Source organism: Grampus griseus (genome assembly GCF_964374135.1).
Source record: "Grampus griseus genome assembly, chromosome: 10".
Taxonomy (NCBI): Eukaryota; Metazoa; Chordata; class Mammalia; order Artiodactyla; family Delphinidae; genus Grampus; species Grampus griseus.
Window position 1 is genome coordinate 64844020 of NC_139004.1, and position 20954 is coordinate 64864973.

Here is a 20954-nt window from a genome sequence, read left to right on the forward strand (position 1 = left end):
TAATCCCCTTAACGATTCCTTGAATTTCAGCATATGTTCTAGATGTTTCCACCCTCTAGTTTTACCAGTCACCCACAATCCCACCTGGATGCTTACACACCCATGGACACAAAGACAGGCCCATATAACAAAGTGGTCTCACTGTCTCTATCCTGAACACATGTGCACTTCCCTGAAATTCCTCCCAAAACTCGATTTCAGGCCCAGAGATGGGCCTTCCTCCCCGCCTTGGGCCTTTGAAAGTTCTCGGCTCAGAGAGACCAAGCGAATCTCCTAGGGCCAACACAGCTCAGACCCCGGGCTGACCACCCGGCCCACGCTCTCTGGCCAGCTGAGAGGGCAGGACCGAGGCTCCAAGTCCTCCCCTGACCTGAGGCGGTGGGGACAGAGTGGTGTGGGAAGGGTCCTAAGCCCTCCCCTAGGTGATGGCGGCCAGAACTAGCTCCCGCTGAGCCGAGACGTCGCAACACACCTGTCCCCGCCTCCCGCTCTGCCACACCTGTCCCAGGCCTCCCACCTGTTCCTGTTCCCCTCCCACCAGTCACGGCTGCCTCACCTGTCCCCGGTTCCCCACCTGTTCCCGGCTCCCTCTCCACGTAAGACCAATACCTATGCCCATGCACCGCCCTCCCCCTTCCCCGCGGACCCCGCCTCACCACCGCGCTGGCAGGCGTGCAGAGCAGGCCGCCCATTGCTGTACGGCATCCAGATCTTCTTCAGGGGGTTCTGGGTCAGTTCCCGTGGGGACGCCATCCTGGGGCTAGGATGAGTCGAACTGCGCTGCTTCCAACCCAGCAGCCCGGCCACCTCGGGCCACTCGATGCCCCGCCCCCCAGCTCTACCCCTCAGCCCCGCCCCTCCTGCAGCCGCGTTGACGCCCTTCCAACTCCCCGCAGGCCCCGCCCCGGAACGAGTAGGCTCCACCCCAACTGAAGAGCGCCTGGCCTCCTACCACGCATGCTCAGCTCGCCTACTAGCGCGTTTTGGACCAAGCCGGCCCGCCCTGCATGCCAGGATAGGGGACGCGCATGCCCAGCTCCCCAGTTTCCAGGCTTGGATGGTGCAGGCCCCGCCCTGGATGCCGGAGCCCAGCACACCCAACGCGACCCTGATGATTTGCATAGACCTCACCCACGGCTTCGCCCTGGGCGTGCCAGGCTTGCCCCCAGGACACCCGAGGTCCCGCTTCCCGCTCTGCGTGACCTCAGGGCCCCCAGGAGGAGGGGTTTGCATGCGTTGGAGTAGGCCTGCGTGACGCGCAGAGCTTAGTTGGTCAGGACCAGCCTGGCGGCCTCTGCGTAACTCTCATCACTGGCCCGGTTGTCATCTCCGCCGCGCCCCACCGGCCTTGTGTCCCGACCCTCTCTTCTGCTCCGAGTCCCAGGACTCTCCACTGCCCACAGGAGCAACCTAACCAACGACGCTGAAAAAGCTCCTTTATCTCATGGACAGGGACAGAGGACAAATCTCAAAATTAATCGTGTTTCTCTCTTTGCCTTAGCTGCTGGGGAGCTCGGGCTAAACCCCAGCCCACCTGGAGCACGTGAGCGGCACCTAGTAACCAAGGTCCCTGGGGACTCACCAAACCCTGACAGTATCTTACTTCTTCCAGGATTTCATTTTTACCAATTAAATTTTAAATCATAAGTTTACACATTTTTTTCTTTAATGAGCCTCTGCTTCTTCATCAGGAAAATGGAATACACACTGTCATGGATCTTACAAGATTCTGGTATGCGTTAAAAGTGTCAGTGTCTGAGAAATCCATTCTAAAGCACATTAATGTTATCATTTATTATATTATTTCTCTTCCTCCTGTCTCTAAAAATGCAGTGGAGGCAAGGGGCAAAGGAGAGAGCCTGAGTTCGGGAACACTTGGTCTACCTCCTCTCTGTCTCCTCAGCCCAGCCTCTTAAACTTTGTACACTTTCTGCCCTCTACCTTAGCTGACACTGCTCGAGTCTGGGTCACACTGCCCTCTAGCGATGTCCTCCACCACATCCCCTGGCAGGATCACTGCATCCCCAAGTTCTCTCTGCTTAATGTGTGCCCAGCCAGGGTCCAGGGGCTGGGGCATGGAGAAAAGTCTCCACCCAGTGTTCCACAGGGGCAGCACCCCTCCCTCTGCCCTCCTTGTCACACCCCTGCCTTGAGTCAGTCCTCCAAGTCACAGCCCAGCCCTTCAGAGCCTGGCAAGGACCCTTAAGATGACTGATACAGATGTCTTGCCCACTTCACAGGAAATGAAGGTTAAGGAGGTCCACGTGCTAGAAGCCCACGCAGACCTTCCCTGGAAGCAGCTCAAGCTGCCTCCCCAGGAAATACCCTGCCTCAGACAGAGTCGACCACTTCCTCCTTCTTCAGCCTCCCTCTTCAGTGTCCACCGTCCACCTCCTTCCCCACCTCATGCCCAGCAGCTGGCACACCCACAGGCAGCTCCTGATGAGCAGGATGCCCCTAGCGACCTTCCACCCACTTCCTACTTCTCCAAAGCCACTCATTCTGTTCCTGACGAGTCAGCCCTCCTGTCTGTCTCCTGGCCACTACCAAGGCCATCCTGGGGCCACCCTAGCCTCAGAGACCTTGTCACCACATACCCACACCCTGTCCAACCCCCAGCAGTCATTGCAAAGTCTACCTCATCTAACATCCACAGACACCCTGCACCTTCTCAGGACTGCCATTCTCCTCTCCAACCCTCTTGGAATGTTAGTCAAAGGCTGGGGGTAGGGGACAGCCAGGGCAGGGCAGGAGGCCAGGGCCATGTCTGGGAAGCCATCCTCACCTCCAGAAGTCTGAGTCTGGCTTCCCAGGAAAATCAGTGGTTCTGTACCTCCCACTCTTCCCGTCTGACCCTGGGCTGACCCAGACATACCTTCCCAAGTCCCTATATCCAGTGTGAGGCCACATGTCAACAGCAGGAGGAGCCTGGAGCCCCTCCCCAAAGGCCAGGGTCTACGTCTGCTCTGAGGATACTCCCCTCCCATGGCCCCATTTCTCAGGTAGGAAACTGAGGAAGAGGAGAAGGGCCCAGCATCACAGAACCGCCAGCCCACAGTGCAGGATGGACTCAGCTCAGCTCCCAGCCCTTCAGAACCTCACCTCCCACACCTTGTACTATAACCACACATCCCACCTCCACACTTGCACTCTTGCATGTTCCCTCCATTGAAATGCTCTCCTGACTTTCTGCTCCCTCAGCGCCAATACGTCCAATAGAATAACTGGCCCTCATGGCTTTCCCTCCTTGGGGCCATCCCAGAGTGAGCCAGCTCTCCTGGCCCAAGGGTGGGAGATGTGCTAGGATGTCAGTGTGCACTTGTGTGTGAACACATCCTGCTCAGCTTTTCCTCGCCGTGAACCTGCCTGGCCTGGCTCCTGTGGTGCCCTCTGCACTGACCACTGGACCTCCTCCCAGTGTCCCAGACTACAAGCTGTGGGGTGTCCTCAGTCTTCAGTCCTCAATGCTCAAACTCTTCCCAGTCCACGTATCTGCTGGCCAGACCTGGCCAAACCGACAGCCACCCTTTGCAGCATACGGGCCCAGGGACCTCAGTGCATCCCACACAGACCCACACACCACTGCACGAAAGCATGGTGTGCACACAGCCACTGGAGCACACACACTAACAGGCCCTGCACCCAGGCTGGTGCAGAGACAGGCCAGCTGCGGTGAGGCCTGCTGCTCTCTGCTGTCTTCCTTCCCCTTTATTCCCTCCTCCTCTCCCCTCTGCTGTCACTGGGAGGTTGGGGAGTTCCTAGGAGTTCCAGCTTCCTCTGGCCATTTCTAGCCAAGGATCATCCTGTGTCTCCCTGGGTCCAGAGCTCACACAGGGTGTGAGGTTCCAACTTGGGGGTAGAGAGCCATGTAACCAAGCAGCCCGTGAACCCTGGCCTGCACTTGCTGATTCCAGCCTGGCACAGGGCACACAGTAGGTGCTCAAAGTGGCTCAGGACCAGCCAGAGCACACAGTAAGGTGCTCAGAGAGGTTCCTGGCTGGGACAGAGCACACAGTAGGTGCTTAGAGCAGCTCAGGACCGGCACAAGGCACACAGTCGTTGCCCTAGAAATGCTGGTTTAAGGGCTAAAGTAACATCACATGAAAAACTTCCCAAATGAGCCTCTGGATATGACCCCTGAGGGGGGACCTGGATAAACATGACCCCTTGGAGGCCACCAAAGGGCAGAGCAGGAGGCCCCCTGGGAAGTTCCAGCTGACTGTCCCTCCCCCTGGGCTGGAGGAAGAAGCTATTTATAGTTCCCCCTTGGCCCAGCTCCTTCTCCCCGGCAAGACGCCAGTGTTCCCCCTCCTCCATGCCACTGACAGACTGATGCCCCTAAGAGCACCCCTATTCCTGGAGAGACCCCCAACACTCTCACACCCTTTCTAGCACCACCTCCACTTTGCCCAGGTCTTTTCCCAATCCCCCCACCCTGTCCACCCTGCCCCGTGCCTACCCTGCCTGCTGCTCCCTGACCAGGGGTCCGTCAAGAAGCTGCCTCCTTCCTTGCCTCTGTTCATCCTGCAACCAAACTGGCCTGGGCCACCGCCCCCTGCAGCTCGGAGTCGGGCATCCCCGCCCTCCAGGCTCCGGAGAGAGCCCAGCAGGCCGGGTGGCCCCGCCTCTCCAGCCCCGCCTTGGGCCCGCCCCCCAGGGCTGCTGACAACTGTGAGATCTCCGTCAGTGACCCCGGCCGTGGGCAGCCACACTTCCGACAGTGCTATCTCTTTCTCCAGCCCTCGTCTCCAGCTGGAGTTGTCTACACTACCCAGAATACCTGCCTCATCTGCAGGCAAGCCTGACCACACTCTCCAGAAGGTCAGTCCCATCCCAGCACAGCAATGGAGTTGGGGTTGTGAGATTAGGCAAAATACACGCCCTGCACACCAAGGGACAGTGAAAGGGGCGGGAGGAGTGGGGAAAGGAGCAGCGTAGCCAGCTATGACTCCGCCCTCGTGTGTCACTGCCTGGGTGCACACGACTGTGTGATTCTTGTCTATCCCATTCTCCGGTCACTACATGTATTGAGCGCTTTCTGCGTGCCAGAACCGTCATGTACATTACATCACTCAGTGCTCACAAGAAGCTTGGTGGCATCACTCTGCTTTACAGAGGAGAAAACAGGCTGGGAAAGGTGAGGAGTTTTGCTCAAGACAATTCGATGAAGGAGGGGCAGTTGGGCCAGAGCCCCAGCAGCCTGAGCTCCCTCTCCCCTGAGCCATGTGTATCCAAGGGCAGAGGCTGGGTATGCAGGGGTGTGGGTAAGACAGTGCCTGGCTATGTGTTGAGCGTGCTTCATGTAGGTTTGGGGGACAAGCTCCTGTTCCTCCCAGCTCCCTCATATGGCCTCACCTTGCTCACATGTACTCACAGCTGTTAGATACACAGAGATGCAGCCACACATGCGTGCACACACCCCCCACACACACACACAGGACAAGGCTGCCACAGCCACAGACCTCCCACGTACGACCATCTCACTCTGCCTAGAGATGCCCCTGATAGCCCCATCCATCTGGGGTGGGTGCTGTCTCATGCATGTGACCCTCCGCCAACATTTCTCTGTGTGGTGACCTGTGGGAGGACAGGGCAGACCTGTGGGTCTGGTCTTAGGTGGGCTGGTCTCCGATGCAGTGATGGTCTCTTGTGTTGAGGTGCCTGAAAGTGGCCTTACAGTGACCACGTGTGATGGTGTCCAGATGCTCTGTGACTGGACACAAGTGGGACCCAGACATGATAAGACTCCATGCGGTAGTGACCTTCAATGGTAGTGTCCAAGCTGTCCAGACATACTGTAAGCCTGTGGGGCTCCTAGGAGTGGCAAGACTCCACTTGGCACCCTGACACAGCAACATCCAGGCTGTCCAGACACACTGTGACTCTGTGAGGCACTCTGATATGACACCACATGGCAGTGACCCACGTGGCGGAGTCCTGATGCACCGTGCCCAGATGTAGCACCGTCCAGCTCTGCCGCTGCCTTGCAGGTCTCCCCATCCACACTGGCTCCATCATTGTGATCCCCTCCCTCAGGCTCAGCGGCAGCCAACATGGGCCAGGATGTGGGTATTGGCAGCAGCTTGCTCCCTCACTGCCCTGGCCCGGGCCTGCTCCAGTAAGATCCGCAGGAGGCCAAGGGGGACATCCAGCGAGAGGGTGATGCGGGGGCCAGGGTGGGGGCCAGGGCCGGGGCGGCCCCAAGCAGTGGAGGGGCCTGTGGTGCTGGCTGAAAGCCTCTCCGAGGTCACAGGGCGGGGAGTGGCCTGGGGAAAGTTCTGAGGGAGAAGCTGGAAGCCTGGGATAGAGGTTGCTGGGACAAGCAGAGTCCTGCCCAATGTCAGGACCATCAGCACCAGCAGAGCCCACCTGGTCATCGTGTGGTCAGGCTGCGAGGAGAAAACAGGTTCAGGGCAGGGGCCCTGGTCAGCTATGGCCCATAGACAGAGACAGATGGGGAAAGCAGAGAGACAGAGAGCGGCCAGGCCAGGGACAGAGAGAGACAGAAACAGATGAAGGAACAAGAAGAGAGCCAGAGTGAGACAGAGATAACAGACAGAGCCAGGCAGAGAAGGGGTCAGAGGGACAGAAAGAGTGAGAAAGAAAGTGAGAGAGACAGAGATAGACAAAGTGATGGAGAAACCCAGAGACAGAGAGCCACAGGTACATCTAGATATGGATATATTTTATAGAGAGAGAGATGGGGGGGGAGGGAGGAAGAACAAGAAGAAGAAGAAAGGGAGGGAGGGAGGAGAGAGGGAGAGGGAGAAAGAGATGGAAATGAATGAAAGGGAGGCGGAGCAAATGGAGAGTGGAAGAAAAAAGAGACAGAGGGCTTCCCTGGTGGCGCAGTGGTTGAGAGTCTGCCTGCTGATGCAGGGGACACGGGTTCATGCCCCGGTCTGGGAAGATCCCATGTGCCGCGGAGCGGCTGGGCGCATGAGCCATGGCCGCTGAGCCTGTGCGTCCGGAGCCTGTGCTCTGCAATGGGAGAGGCCACAACAGTGAGAGGCCCGCGTACCGCAAAAAACAAACAAACAAACAAAAAGAGACAGAAACTGCCCCAGAGACAGTGTGATGGAAATAAGGATGCAAAGAGAGAGAAACACAGAGGGACCAAAGGGGAGCCTGAGGTCTGAGCGAGAAAGCTTGTAGTAGATCCAGGGCAAAGAAAGGCAGGAATGGGGGTCCTTGAGGCAGAGAAGCAGCCAGAGATCCCAGGGCGCCTCAGGTTCAGAGACCTCCACTGACCCAAATCCCAGATCCATTCAACCCCAAAGGCCCTGCCCACCCACCTTGACCCCAGTCCTACCAGTAGCAGTCTCCTCTAGGGTTAGCTAGGGCCAGGCAGTGCTGTGCTGTGGTCTGCCTCTCTGCCCTCTTCAGGGCCCATTTATCTCCCTCAGCCCCTGGGCTGACAGCTGGGCCCTGTCTCCTGGCTTGAGGCAGCCCCCCACCTATGATTCATTCCCTCCTGGGGAGCAGTGAGGACATATCCTCGGCCCCTACCCTGTCTTCTTTCTGGGGACAAGTTGGAGACTGAGGGTCACAGGACAGTGACCACGGCTGGACAGTGGTACTGCCCCCCTGACACCCACACCTCCCCAAACAGTCACAACAGGGGCCTTTAAACAGCAGCTTTAATGCCCCCCAGAATCAGCACCATGTCATCACAGGCTTGGGCCAAGCGGCAGGTCAGATGCGGTCAGATTCAGTCACATCCGCTCACTGCCCACAGCCATCCCCACACTGAGTCATCTGCCGGGGAGGCAGGAGCCACAATGGGGGTTTATCCACAGGGGGGAAGGCTAGACCCATGGAACAAGTCACTGAAATTAACGGACACGCTCATGCACGCTCACGTGCACGCAGGCCTCTAGCACCAAGGGGAGGGACAGCAGGGTCCAGCTGAGACACCGACTCCTCCAGGGGAGGCTGAACTTCAGCTCATCATCTGCCTAAGCTCCCGGCAGCACCTGGGTGGGGCAGGTTGGGTTCAGCCATCTGACCTTACCCATCCCATCAGCCACAGAGAATGGGGAAGATGGGGGCATAGGGTGTGGAGGCTCTCCTGCAGAGAGGGATGCTCACTCAGGTCTTTAAGGGAGGGAGCACTGAGGGGGGCCATGCTGGGGACTCCACATAGAGCTGGGGTTCTCTCCTCAGCTCTTTGGTCTGGGGGGGGTCTGTCCCAGGTCCCCCAGTCTGAGGGGGCTTCTGACCCAGGACCCTGACCCGGACATGATCTGGGTAGGCCCCTAATGGGATGGGAGGTACGCCCATACCTGTCCCCTGGCTCTGAGCCACCCGGGGTGGGCAGCGGTGCTCACAGGCCTCACGAGTCCCAAAACGGTTGGCATTCCCTCCACAGCCACCATAGACAAAGGGGTGACAGGCCTCCGCACCACCTGCCACAGCCCGATGATACCAGCGCAGGGTGTAGGCAGTACAGGAGCCCTCGTCCAGTGGAAGCGAGCAGGGGTCTGGGGCTGATGGAGGTCAGAGAGGTCAGCAGGGATGGGCTCTGTCTGCCCCTCCCCAAATCCCTCTGGGCCCAGCCCCCTTTCTCACCATCGCCATCCCAAGGAGCCTCAGGGTCCTGGTATTCCTCCACGGAATACTCAGAGTATTCGTACTCATCATCCTCAGGGGGCACCTGGCCTGCACACATGGTGGGGTGTGCTGTGAGCAGGGCCCCAGTAGGGCCGGGTTCATGCTGCCCAACCCTGGCCCTTGGATGGGGTGGGCAGCACTGGTCTCCCACGTGTACACAAGAGTGTTCCCTGAATGTGGACCCTACACACGTGGCGTGGGACCTGCACACGTGAGCAGCCCCGTGTGTGTCTGTTCTCCCACCCGACACGCCCCACGGTTCCAGCCGTCCTCACCTTCCTCCTCTGCATGGGAGACGCGGAGAATGGGCACGGCGTGGAGCTGGGGGCCAGCGGTGTCTGCAGCGTAACTAGGGAGGGGTCCTAGAGCCAGAAGCAGGGGCACAGGGCTCTGGAGTCAGCATGGTGGCCACCCCAGCCAAGCCCCTGCTGCGAGGACCCAGGTGATGGGCACAGCAGGGCCTGGGGTGAGGAAAGTTCCGGGAGCAGAAAATACCAGAAAACTACTCACGTGATCCAGATGTGATAAACTGGCCCTGGCAGGCTGGAGGGGGCAGAGAGGGGGCAGGGAGAGAGACAATAACAGAGCAGGAGACAAAGATGGAAAGAGGCAGGGAGAGAGACGCACACGGGGGCAGAGACATACAGAGAGGGACAGCAGGAGAGAGTGACAGACAGGAGAGAGAGGAAGGGAAGCAGATGCAGAGAGAGAGAAAGAGAAAGAAAGGAAGGGGAGAAGCAAACAGAGGGCGAGAGTGAAGTTGGGAACAGGCCAACAAAGGGCAAGAGAGAGAGGGAGAGACAGCCAGGCAGGAGCCACAGGCATGGAGACGGAGGGAAAGCAGCCACAGAGAGAGGCGGAAGGAGACCAGCTTCACTCTCTGATGCCCCCCAGGGCCACCAGAGCCCTCCACCCACACCCTGGCTCCACGTCAGGTCCTGAGGAACTGGCTCTGCTCACACCTCCACCCCCTCCACACGCCACCATCCTGGGCACCCAGGAACACTACGAGTCCCTCCACCTCTGCCTGGGTCTCCATTTGGGGAAGTCCTGTCAGCATGTCTGTCCTGAAACACCTGTGTGCTTTTTGTATCCATCTGTCTCCACCCATCTCCTTGACTGCTTGCCCCTTGGAAGTTCTGGGGATGCTGCCTGCCCCTGTCTAGGGGTACAGGGATGGAGTGGAGTGGTACCCAAGAGACTGTGGGCTGAGCCCCACTCACCGCAATGCTGAATCATCTCCTGACGCACAAGGCCCCGAATGTCATCCTCCTAGGAGCCCAAGACCACAAGGGTCATGAAGAACCAATGGATCACAGAAGGACAAAGGGTACATGATGCAGGGATCATGGAGGGACAGCGCTGAGTCAGGGTCCAGGGTCCAGGGGGTCGGGGGTTGGGTGCAGGAGGCAGAGCCCACAACCCCCATACCCCACACTCACTGTCAGTGCAGCTTCTCCCTTCTCGCCGCGGGGCCCCACAGGTCCTGGCCGCCCCTATGTGCAATGGATAGGACCAGGCTGTGACCTCTGATCTCACGGACACCAGAGGTCACCCCAACCTTTGACCCCAAGCCTAGGAATCCCCACTCACCTGCTCCCCTCTCTCTCCTGGGGTTCCAGGGACCCCAGGGGCCCCCACCACACTTTCTCCAGGGGGACCTCGTTCACCCTGTCAGACAGGACCAAGTAAGCAGGGTCAGAGGCAGTGGGGGTCAGAAGTAGGACAAATTGGGGTCATAAGTTCAGAGGTTGGGGCAAAGATATTGGGGTAATGGGTTGCAGAGCTAGAGGTCAATGAGGTGTGAAGGGTCAGTGAGGCTCAGGGGTCTGGAATCAGAGTCAGGGCCCCTCACCTTCTGGCCCTGAAGTCCTTCGGGGCCTTTGGGACCAATACTGCCAGGTGGCCCGGGGGGACCACTAGAGCCATCACTGCCCCTGGGACCTGGGAAGCCCCCAATTCCTGGAGGCCCCTGAGGAGAGATAGGTCAGGGTCAGTGATGAGAGCTTCCAAAGATGGACCCACTTCCAGAGAGTACAATCTCCTCAATTCACCGTGACCTTAGCCTCAACTTACCCGCTCCCCTTTCTCGCCCTGGTCACCCTTGGGTCCTGGCTGCCCATCAAAACCGCGGTCACCCTGGGAACAGAAAGAAGCATGAGAGTCCCTCTGCCTTGGCCTACCTCAGCTCAACCCCCATAAGCCCCCAGGCCCAATGGCCATAACCTCAAGTACCTGTGGCCCTACCAGTCGAAGACCCTCAATCTGCCATGATCCCCATGACCCTGACCCCCCTGTGATGCCCCTTGCCCTGACTCCACCTTTTTCCCCTACACTGACACTCCAGCCTCCCCACTGACCTCCACCCACCGTAACCCCTTAGCCCTGAGGCATGTGCTGCTCCACCTCCCATCCCTTAATCCTAAATGTGCATTGTGGGGACTTCCTTGGCAGTCCAGTGGTTAAGACTCCACGCTTCGGAATTTCCCTGGTGGTCCAGTGGTAAAGGATCCGCCTCATGATGCAGGGGACGTGGGTTTGATCCCTGGTCAGGGAACTAAGATCCCACATGCTGCGGGGCAACTAAGCCCATGCGCCACAACTACTGAGCTTGCGCGCCTCAACTAGAGAGACTGCGTGCCACAAACTACAGAGCCCACGCGCCCTGGAGCCTGCGTGCCACACTAGAGAAGAGAAAACCCGCATGACACAGCTAGAGAGAAGCCCGTGCGCCGCAACGAAGAGCCTGCACACTGCAACGAAAGATCCCGCATGCCTCAATGAAGATCCCACGTGCCGCAACTAAGACCCGACGCAGCCAAAGAGAAATAAAAATAAAATAAAGAAGTAATAAATCAATCTTAAAAAAAAAAAAAAGACTCTGCGCTGCCACTGAGGGGGCACGGATTCAATCCTTGGTCGGGGAACTAAGATCCCGCATGCCACACAGTGCGGCCAAAGAAAAAATAAAAAAGCACATTGTGACCCCAACCCACCCTGAAACCTTAAGACCAGCCCCACTCCACCCCCCAATGTCCCAACCTTTCACGACCCAAAACCTTCCTTGACCCAAAACCTACACGACCCAACCATGCCCTTCCCTGCCCAATCCTAAACCCCCAATGTCCACTGTTAAGAGAGACCCCATACCTTGGGACCGATCAGGCCCTCCTTCCCAGGGGCCCCTGACTGGCCTGGAACACCCGGCTCCCCCTGGACAAGAGAAGACATTAGCTAGGCCCTGGCCCACCCATCCACTCCTCATTCTGGGGGTGCCCCACTCTCACCAACTCTCCTTTGCGTCCTGCCAGCCCTGGGCGGCCCGGGGGACCAGCTTCTCCCTGCAGGGATCAGGTGGAGGGATCAGCCTTAGGCCCCAGGCCTCACAGCCCCCCACATCCCCACACATATGCCCCATCACCCCTGTACCTTATCTCCCTTCTCTCCATCAAGGCCACAGGCTCCCTTAACCCCCTGTTCGCCCTGCGGGAGAAAAGAAGTGAAAAATGACTTCCAGATACCTCACCCTGTAACCCCTTGACACTGAAACTACTCTCCAAACTGGCCTTAGATACTCCAACCTCTGACCTTCCAACCTCTAACCTAACACCTCATCTTCAACCCCAGATACCCCCACATCTGACCCCAAATACCTGATCTCTGACCCCAGATACCTCACCCTCCAACATCAGGTCCTCCTGATTAGGGGGAAAAAAGCAGTCCCCTTCTCACCTTGAGGCCCCGGGGACCCATGAAGCCAACATCTCCTTTGTCTCCTCGGACACCAGGGGCTCCGTCTTTTCCTCGGGATCCCTGGGGGGAAAGGGGTCAATGTGAGGCCAGGGGAGGTCAGTGAGGGATCAAAGGGAATCACTTTGGATGTAATGGACAAGGAACACCATAGGGGTGAGAATCATCATTAGGGGCCAGAGCCACTGGAAGGGCAGGGTTTTCCATGGGGATGAGGGTCACCATGGGCAGGGGTCACTGTGTGGGTGGAACCATCATGGGGGCTACTGTGAAGGTAGGGGTCCCTGGACAACATGAGAGTACTGGTTCACTGTAAGGTCAAAGGCCACTACATGGGCGTGGGGGCATCTTACCGGCTCACCAGGGATCCCTGCAGCACCAGGCTCACCCTGTGGGAAACACAGATGGGGGAGGGCAGCCCTTCAGTGTGACTGTCCCCAAACTGGCCTGTCTGCTGCACATGCAGCCACTCGGTGACTGCAGCCAGGGCCTAGGCTGCACAAGGAGCCCATGTGAGCACATATGGGGCCAACAGCGAGGGAGGCAGGAAACCCTCCAATGCTCAGAGGACACCCCTGGGAAAGGGGTGTGTGATGCATGGCTCTGGGTCTGTACCTGGGGCGGGACTTGCCTTGGGTCCTGTGAGTCCACGCACTCCCAGCAACCCGGCTGAGCCCTTGTCTCCAGGCTGTCCCTTGGCGCCCTGTGGGAGTGACCAGGAGAGGGACACAATCAGGACCAGACCAGGCTGCATGCTCAGAGAATGACTGGAACCTGCTGGCTGAGGTGGAGCTGGCCAGTGCTGCTCCCACGCACTTCCCCATGGCCCCTTCCCTTCCAGCCCACACCCCAGCAGGGTGGAGCTGGGGACTGTGGCTCGTGGGGTGGCTCATTTCTCACCCCGGGACCCCCAGATTCCTGCCACTCCTCTTACCACTGGGCCCCTACCCTTACCCCTACCTGGAGTACCCCTAACAGCCAAGGAGCCCCCTTCCCATTCCCACAGGCACTCTCATAGAGCCACAGTCCACACACTCCCCTTCTCACCTCCTATCCAGGCCCTTGGGCCCCCCCATAGAGCCCCCATCCTCTCAGCCACCCCACAGAGTTGCTACAGCTGACAGAACCCCCTCCCCTCTGACCCCCAGAAAGCCCCCTCCCATCCTCCCCTCCTGTCCTCACAGACCCTCCATGGAGCCCCCCAGCCTGTAGGACCCCCTTCCTCACCCTGTATAGAATATCCCAACCTCATCCCCATACCTTTTCTCCAGGGTTCCCACTGTCTCCCTGAGGTCCTTTGTCACCATCTATGCCCCGAGGCCCTCGTTCACCCTGGGTCAGGGTCAGAAATCAGGGTCAGGGGCTAAAAGTCCCTTACCCTCTGAGGGTTTGAGCTCTCAGATCCCCTGGCCCAGCCCACACAGAAGCCCCTCCCACACCCATCTGCACATGGACCAGACCCACTCACCATGTCCCCCTTGGCACCTCGTGGCCCCGGAGGCCCCATAATCACAGCTGAGTCACCCTGAGTGGACAGGGGGCAGTCAGAGGAGTCAGGAGCACCCTTAGTCCCCTGCCCTCCCCCATGCACACACTCACCTTGTCACCCTTCAGCCCTGAGGTTCCAGGGTCACCCTATTGGGTGGAAGAGTGTGAGTCTCACCCAAATAGAGAAGCCCCAAATCCTGAGTTGCAAGATCCATCCCCACCCACACTCAGGGACCTCTTCCCCATATCCTTACCTTCTCCCCACGCTCCCCCCGGCTGCCTGGGGGACCCTGTATGAGAAAAGAAAATAGTGAGCTAAGGGAATTTGTGGGGACTACTGGGGAGAGAGGTCAGGGGGCAGGGGAGGACCGGGGGGCCTGGGGGAATGGGGGAGACAAAGGACCAGAGAGTAGCCAAGGAGAACCAGAGGGCTGCAGAAGGCTGCAGAGTGTCACAAGGGCACAGAGGGCACAGACAGGGGACTGAGTCACACCACTGGCTCTTTCCCCAGGGAGACCCACCACGAGTCCTCGGGGTCCCTCCAGGCCGGGGCGGCCATCTTCACCCTGGTTGGTGACAATAGATTCAGTGACTCGGTAAGTTGGAAATCGGAGGCGAGAACTGTGATGAAGGGAGTCCCAGGGTGGCTCCCTGGAATGGCCATGGCTGCAGAGCAGGACATACGTACCCGGACACCCGGCTCCCCACGCTCGCCTCGGGCCCCAGGCGGTCCTGCTCCAGTGTCTCCCTGGAGATCAACAGGACACCAGGGATCAGTGAGGGGAATTGGTGGAGGACAGAGGGTCATGGGAGGTCGGTGGAGGTTGGAGGGAGTGACAGGGGTCAGTGGAGATTGGAGAAGGTGACAGGGGTCAGTGGAGATTAGAGGGGGTGACAGGGGTTAATGGAAGCTGGAGGGGGTGACAGGGGTGCAAGAGAGAGCCAGCAGCATTGTCCCATCTACCTTGTCTCCTTTGAGTCCAGGGGCCCCAGGCGCTCCCTGTGGGCAGAGTGAGGTAAGGCTTCTGTGCCCCTCAAAGGCACACACATATCTAGCCACACAGTGTGGCATAGTCCCCAGCCTAAGTCCCCACATGGACAGACTCCAACACACAGCAGTCAGAGACATGGGGCGTTGGGGCACTTCTACTCACCGCTAGCCCAAGGGGTCCACGTGGCCCCAAGGGACCTGGGGCTCCCTCTCTCCCTGGGGGGCCTGCCAGACCCTATAGTGAAAATGAGGTAAGAGAGGCGAAGGGTGACTTGGGAACCTTCCTCCCGTGCTGTCCTCCCAAAACCAGGAGCCCCCTCGGCAGGGTTGGGCCCCCTTCTCCTCCTCACCCAGTACCAGATTCAGAGGTCCTCAAGTCACCAAGTCCCCACGTGCAGCCCTCAGCACCCTTACCCGCTCTCCACTGGGGCCCGGCTGACCCATCTCTCCTCGAGGGCCTGTCTGACCGGGGAACCCCACAATACCAGGAGCACCACGGGTGCCGGGGGGGCCCAAGTCTCCCTGCAACAAAAATAGCAAAGGGAGGAATGGCTCCAGCAGGACCCCTTCCCAGGACTAGCCCCAGAATACCCTCTTTCTCCCACCTCCAGGCCCCCCGCCCCACCTGCTGCCCCCACTACTAGTGATGGGGCATTGTTTTACCTTTAGACCTGGAGGACCAATTGGCCCAGGGGGCCCCTGGACCCCAACTCCTGGGTCACCCTTCAAGGGAAAGAAGAGTCAGATCAGGCTCAGGGAGTCTCAGGACCATGACCCCCAGCAGGGATGGTTTAGGGCACACATACCTTGTGACCTTTGAGTCCTGGAGCCCCTTTCTGACCCTAAAACAAAGTAAACAGCATTTGAGAGTAGGAACATGAACCCAGAGCTCAGGTATGGCCCCAAAACATTCCCACGGGAGCTCAGAGGTGACCACGGACATTTGGCACCAAGGACGTGAGTGCAGGTATGTGGGAGTGCAGACAGGAGCAGGAACTCAGACATGTCCCATCCCAGGGAGCTTAGACGTGACCACAGATATGAGCTCAGATACAGGAGCACAGACAAGGCGGGGAGAGGGGCAGCATCAATACATGACCAAGGAGAGGCCCACAAAAACTCCCATGTGTCCTGAGACCTGGGAGATCAGACAGGAGCACACGTGCTCAGACACAGGGAGGAACAGAAGACCTAGGACAGGCACGTGGAAGCCAGGAGGCATGACCCCCGCATGCTCCCAGAGCAGGACCCTGAATGCTGGAATGTTCAGCCAGGCTCGGGTTCAGATGTGCCCACGCTCAGCAACGGTCCCTCACATCCACGACTGCACTCCTCAACCCAGACTCAGACTCGCCCAGACCCCAGACTCACATCTTCACCAGGATCTCCAGGCTCCCCGGCACGGCCGGCTTCACCCTGCATAGAAAGGGTGGTGAGGGTGTCTAGCCACCCAACCGTACCCCTCCCTGCCCAATGCACAGGCCCCGCGGCCAGGCCCACCTCACCTTCTGGCCTCGCGGCCCCGGCAGTCCTCGGTCACCTTTGGCTCCCTGTGGATACAGGGGTCAGGAGGACACATGAGTGTCAGGGGCACAGACAGCTGAGACTCAAAGAGGCAGCATGAGGCCCGGACCATGTGGGGCATATTATGGAAGGTGAGGGTCACAGGGGTGGAGGAACTATGCTGTGGAGGTTCCACACTCACCGGCTCTCCCACCAGGTCTTCAGCAAGGCCTCCAGGGGTGCCCTGATGAGGGAAAGGGGTCAGTGGGGTTCCTCAGCCCCTAACCCTTGTGCCCCCCAAACCAGGGCCTCCCACACACTCACCTTCTCTCCCTTTGCTCCAGGGGGCCCGACCACAGCCTGCAGGGAACTCCTGGTGAGTTACCTCGCCTCCTGCCACCTCCCCATCCCCACCCCGCCGTCCATATGGAAGGGGCAAACTAGGCTTGGGAGTGAGGCAGAGGAGCTGATGCAGAAGGTGGCGGTCAGGATCAAAGATCACCTGTCCAGGGGTGCCCATGGGTCCAGGCTCTCCTTTAGGTCCGACAGGGCCAGGCAGACCTGGTGACCCCTATGGCAGAACAGTGGGTGGAACTCAGTGCCTCTCCACCCCCTGTCCCTGCTGCCCAGCCCTCCTCTTCCTTCAGGCACACGGCGGCTGGCACAGGCCCCATCACATGCCCACAGCGAGCTCCCCTCAGAACACACACCGGCACGCCAGGGGCTCCTCTGTCTCCGTCCTTCCCACTGGCACCATCACGACCTGGCACTCCCGGCTTCCCCGTCTCCCCCTGAGAAGGGAGAGCTCTGTCAGGGGCCTGCCCCCTGACTCCTGACCCCCAGAGTCCAGCCCTGATCCCCAGGACTCACCACTTGTCCAGGCAAACCTGGTGCCCCCTGAGGACCCTGAAGGAAACAAGTCAGATGTGAGAGGAACATGGAGAGCACGGGACCCAGAGGGCAGGGACATGCTATCTCTGCAGGGGCCTCACTCACCACAAGGCCTGAGGCGCCAGGGGGGCCAGGAAGTCCCACAGCTCCAGTGGGTCCAGGCAGGCCCTGGAGGAAGAAAAAGTTCAGGGCAGTGCCAACCCCACCCAGCTCCCTGTGACTAACCCATGGGCTGGGTCACTCACCCGTCCTGGTGGTCCTGTCTCTCCGGGCTCCCCCTGCCAAAACCCCAGAGACCGCATGACCCCACAGATGAATGAGAGGCCCTTCAGCCTCCATCCACAGCAAAGCCCACATGGACGGAGCACCTTGGTGCTCAGTCGCATTACAGGGCAGTGACATTCCCAGAGGTTGGCAGATGTTATCCTGGTGCAGACAGGCTGCTCCAAGCCACCACCTCCTTCCAGCCACACACACACACAAGCCTATACTCACCTTCAGGCCAGAAGGTCCCTGGGGTCCCGCAGGGCCAGCAAGACCCTAGAAAAAAGTATCAAGGGCAGGAAACTGGGGTCAGAGTTATCCACCTGGACTCGTGGACTAACACAAACAAGTTATCCAACTGAGTCATCAGTGGGGACTGATGCCTGTCCCACCCCCACTAGGCAGTGCTTCCCCATCACTCACCGGGGCACCAGGTGGTCCAGGGTCTCCATGGCCACCCTGTTGGAGAGAGAAAGAGCCAGACGAGTGGGAGCCAATCCCACCCTCTCAGGGAAACTGAGGCAGTACTGCTCATTGTAGGGGTTACCCACTGTAGGATGGGAGCAGGAGGGAGCGGGATTCTGGGGTACTCACCATTGGGCCAGGGGTCCCCCTTGGACCTTGCAGACCCTGGATAGAGAAGGGGGCTTCTGAGCCTCAGTCTGGCCTCACTTGGGCCTGTTCCTGCCCTCTGGAGACCTTTGCCTGGGGGCCCCACTTCTGCACCTCTACCCCTCCCAGGCACAAATCACCCCATACCCACAGACTGCCCCACATAGACAATACATATGGGCCTGTACACGTACACAGCTATCATGCATCTGCACTCAGACCTGGGCACCCAGTCACCACACCCCGGCACCAGTCACTGGTGACACGTGCATACGGCGGCCAGCACACAGCAAAGGGTAGCTGTTCCCCAGAATCTCGGCCACGCTGTTCCTGCCATCACTCACCGGCTTCCCCTCAGGCCCAGCCACGCCACGCTCTCCTGGTAGACCCTAGAGAGAACACGTTTAAGGCCACACTGTCCTTGTTCCCCATCCCAGCTTCCCCCTAGACAGCCCCAGGCAGAGCAGACTCCAGCCTGGACAACACAAGTGAGAGCCGTGTACTTGTGCACCCATGGCCTGTGGGGCAAGGACTCACCGGGATGCCATTTTGACCCCTCTGTCCAGGCTCTCCCCTGTCTCCCTTGATGCCTGGCTCACCCTGCAAGCAGAGTGTCATGCCCTGAGCCCCCATCACTGCCAGGTGCCCACAGACATGCCACCCCGGCATGCCCTCCTGCAGGGGAGGGGAAACATGGTGGGGTGGGAGGCCTCACCCTGTCTCCTTTGGGGCCTTGGTTGCCGTCACTGCCTGGCTCCCCCTGTGGGGATGACATGTCAAGCCAGGCGCTGGCGCCATGGCAAGGGTGGCCCCCAGGTTGATCCCACACACTGACCTTAGCACCCTTGAGTCCAGGGGGTCCTGGTTCTCTAGAGAGTCCAGAACCTGGCTCGTCCATGGCCACCTACAAGCACAAGGTCACAGGGGAGAGATGTGTCTGTCACAGAGGCATGGAGGGGTCATCCCAGATCACAGGGTGCCAGAGGGTTGTAGGGTCAGAGTCACCACATGGAATTTCTGGGGCTCAAGCCAATGGTGGCCTCTTGGTGACAGCAGTCACAGGCTTGGGCAGAGCTGGGGTGATCACCTTGGGGCCAGGGGGGCCAGGGGGTCCAGGAAGGCCAGGAGGGCCGTCTCTGCCCTGCAGAAAAGAAGAAAATGGGTGGCCACCCCAACACAGCCCATAGGCAGTCCCACCCGATAAAGCCCCCTCCAGCTCACCTGTTCTCCACGTTCTCCTTTCTCTCCCCGCTCTCCCTGAAGTGCAAATCGCAGGGTGAGGGCTATGCCCGTGGGGAGCCCAGCTCCTCCTGAGCGCACCTCCCCGGCCGTCCCAGCCAGGCTCACCCTCTCTCCTGGTCTCCCTGCCTCTCCCACACTCCCAGCCGGGCCTGGGAGCCCAGGGATACCAGGCTTTCCAGGTTCCCCAGCAAGGCCGGGAGGTCCAGGGGGGCCCCTCTCCCCAAAGGCCAGGCCAGGTGGTCCCTGAGGGCCGGGGTCTCCACGATCTCCCTTCAGCCCGCGTTCTCCAGAAAAGCCAGTGGGGCCCTGGACAAACAGAAGAGTAAATGCTGGTGTCAACCACACCCTCCACAGGACACGCCCCCTGAGCAGCCAACACACACCTCCTTGCCTGGTGGGCCCCGCTCTCCTGGGTCCCCCTTGGGGCCACGACGCCGTTCAGGCACAGGCAGGAAGCTGCCAGAGCTCTCTTCCCAGCTCTCCACGATCTCCCGCAGGGCGGACGTCTGAGTGACAGTGAGGGGTCAGAAGAGCAGGGCCATTACTGCAGCCTCCCATGCCTTGGCCTGGCCCCACGGGCATTACTTGTCCCGTGGGGTTCCCATCAGCCCCCATGCCCAGCCCCCAAACAACCTACCTTGATGCCAATATTTTCCAGCAACCGCTCCACATTCTGGGGACACAAACTGGGTGAGGGGCTGCCCACAGAGGAGAAGGCCCCACACTGCCCCCCAAAACAGCCTCCCTACCCTCTTCCCCAGGCTTCTTGCCCAGAGGACCCTTTAGTCCTTGGTTGAGGTGACTCGAGGTCACTGGAAGCCCCTCCCTGACATGTCCCCGTTGCCCAGGTTCCCCTCAGTGTAGGCTACAGGAATCCCAACAGGGCAGGGGACTGAGCACACAGCACAGCTCCAGTGGGGCCTCACGGCAAGTGGAAGGGGACAGAGGTGGCCGCTACAGGCGTGCACATAACAGTCAAGGGCCAGGTCCCAGGCTTCACTCACCGCCGTGCTCCCAGGCTCTCCTCTCAGGCCACGCTCTCCTGGGAGGCCCTGGAGACACCAAGAGACAAGCCGCTGGACCCAGCTTGGGGTTGGGGCTGGAGGCATGTGCGCGCATGCGTGGGTGCTATGGCTACCGGGGCAAGTGAAAAAGATGGGGGCCTCACCTGTTCCCCTTTGGGTCCAGTCTCCCCACGGTCACCCTGAGAAAAAGAATGACCAGTGGTGAAAATGCCCCCACTCTGGGCAGCCCCTGACCATACCCCCCACCCAGCATCTGCACACTCACCTTGGAGCCCGAACCTCCTGGAACACCAGGGAAACCCTGAGATATGTCAGAACACAAAGAAGTCACACAGGATCATGGCATCCCAGGGTGACAACATAATGGTCCCTGTTGCTCCCAAGTCCTGGAACTACCCTGGACACTCACCTGGCCAGGAGGGCCAACCTGCCCTGGGATGCCCGGGGGGCCCTGGAGTCCAGGGCTACCAGGAGCTCCTCGCTCACCCTTGGGGCCATCATGACCCTGTGGAGGATGCAGCCAGCATCAGGACCCTGAGACCCCAGAAAGGAGTGGAGCCACATATCACAGGGTC

General features: G+C 59.5%; 3 protein-coding genes across 4 annotated transcripts in view; all 3 read right to left on the reverse strand.

The window, feature by feature from the left end:
- The window catches only part of PFKFB4 (6-phosphofructo-2-kinase/fructose-2,6-biphosphatase 4), a gene marked incomplete at its 5' end in the record, with an annotated part of 38831 nt that extends 34254 nt beyond the window's left edge, over positions 1-4577 (reverse strand). The window contains one exon of one of the 2 annotated variants that reach the window (XM_082664348.1): positions 4460-4577. In XM_082664348.1, coding sequence (XP_082520474.1) covers positions 4460-4523 — 64 coding nt within the window. Of the gene's footprint in view, positions 1-656; positions 754-4459 lie in introns of those variants that run through there. The other variant, XM_082664347.1, reaches the window with a different exon arrangement.
- A 1461-nt stretch (positions 4578-6038) lies between these two features.
- On the reverse strand, positions 6039-6377 carry UCN2 (urocortin 2; the record flags this gene model as incomplete). Its single annotated transcript, XM_082664437.1, has 1 exon — positions 6039-6377. One exon carries the CDS (start codon positions 6375-6377, stop codon positions 6039-6041), a length of 339 nt encoding a protein of 112 aa, XP_082520563.1.
- A 1277-nt stretch (positions 6378-7654) lies between these two features.
- COL7A1 (collagen type VII alpha 1 chain) overlaps positions 7655-20954 on the reverse strand; it is a 32781-nt gene continuing 19481 nt past the window's right edge. The window contains exons 68-119 of the mRNA XM_082664740.1: positions 20789-20884; positions 20645-20680; positions 20523-20558; positions 20359-20406; positions 19992-20027; positions 19738-19860; positions 19460-19660; positions 19334-19369; positions 19200-19253; positions 18948-19016; positions 18828-18872; positions 18650-18712; positions 18457-18501; positions 18095-18130; positions 17924-17959; positions 17732-17776; positions 17482-17514; positions 17342-17404; positions 17216-17251; positions 17056-17136; positions 16848-16916; positions 16670-16705; positions 16548-16589; positions 16348-16392; positions 16214-16258; positions 15649-15684; positions 15506-15565; positions 15257-15364; positions 15006-15077; positions 14816-14851; positions 14540-14599; positions 14373-14417; positions 14106-14141; positions 13963-13998; positions 13832-13888; positions 13624-13695; positions 12995-13066; positions 12717-12752; positions 12346-12426; positions 12043-12096; positions 11901-11954; positions 11764-11826; positions 10690-10752; positions 10469-10585; positions 10207-10284; positions 10056-10109; positions 9837-9885; positions 9124-9156; positions 8889-8975; positions 8545-8661; positions 8286-8489; positions 7655-7976 (exon numbers count right to left, since the gene is read on the reverse strand). Coding sequence (XP_082520866.1) covers positions 7951-7976; positions 8286-8489; positions 8545-8661; positions 8889-8975; positions 9124-9156; positions 9837-9885; positions 10056-10109; positions 10207-10284; positions 10469-10585; positions 10690-10752; positions 11764-11826; positions 11901-11954; positions 12043-12096; positions 12346-12426; positions 12717-12752; positions 12995-13066; positions 13624-13695; positions 13832-13888; positions 13963-13998; positions 14106-14141; positions 14373-14417; positions 14540-14599; positions 14816-14851; positions 15006-15077; positions 15257-15364; positions 15506-15565; positions 15649-15684; positions 16214-16258; positions 16348-16392; positions 16548-16589; positions 16670-16705; positions 16848-16916; positions 17056-17136; positions 17216-17251; positions 17342-17404; positions 17482-17514; positions 17732-17776; positions 17924-17959; positions 18095-18130; positions 18457-18501; positions 18650-18712; positions 18828-18872; positions 18948-19016; positions 19200-19253; positions 19334-19369; positions 19460-19660; positions 19738-19860; positions 19992-20027; positions 20359-20406; positions 20523-20558; positions 20645-20680; positions 20789-20884 — 3261 coding nt within the window. The 3' untranslated portion in view covers positions 7655-7950. The remainder of the gene's footprint in view (positions 7977-8285; positions 8490-8544; positions 8662-8888; positions 8976-9123; positions 9157-9836; positions 9886-10055; positions 10110-10206; positions 10285-10468; positions 10586-10689; positions 10753-11763; positions 11827-11900; positions 11955-12042; positions 12097-12345; positions 12427-12716; positions 12753-12994; positions 13067-13623; positions 13696-13831; positions 13889-13962; positions 13999-14105; positions 14142-14372; positions 14418-14539; positions 14600-14815; positions 14852-15005; positions 15078-15256; positions 15365-15505; positions 15566-15648; positions 15685-16213; positions 16259-16347; positions 16393-16547; positions 16590-16669; positions 16706-16847; positions 16917-17055; positions 17137-17215; positions 17252-17341; positions 17405-17481; positions 17515-17731; positions 17777-17923; positions 17960-18094; positions 18131-18456; positions 18502-18649; positions 18713-18827; positions 18873-18947; positions 19017-19199; positions 19254-19333; positions 19370-19459; positions 19661-19737; positions 19861-19991; positions 20028-20358; positions 20407-20522; positions 20559-20644; positions 20681-20788; positions 20885-20954) is intronic.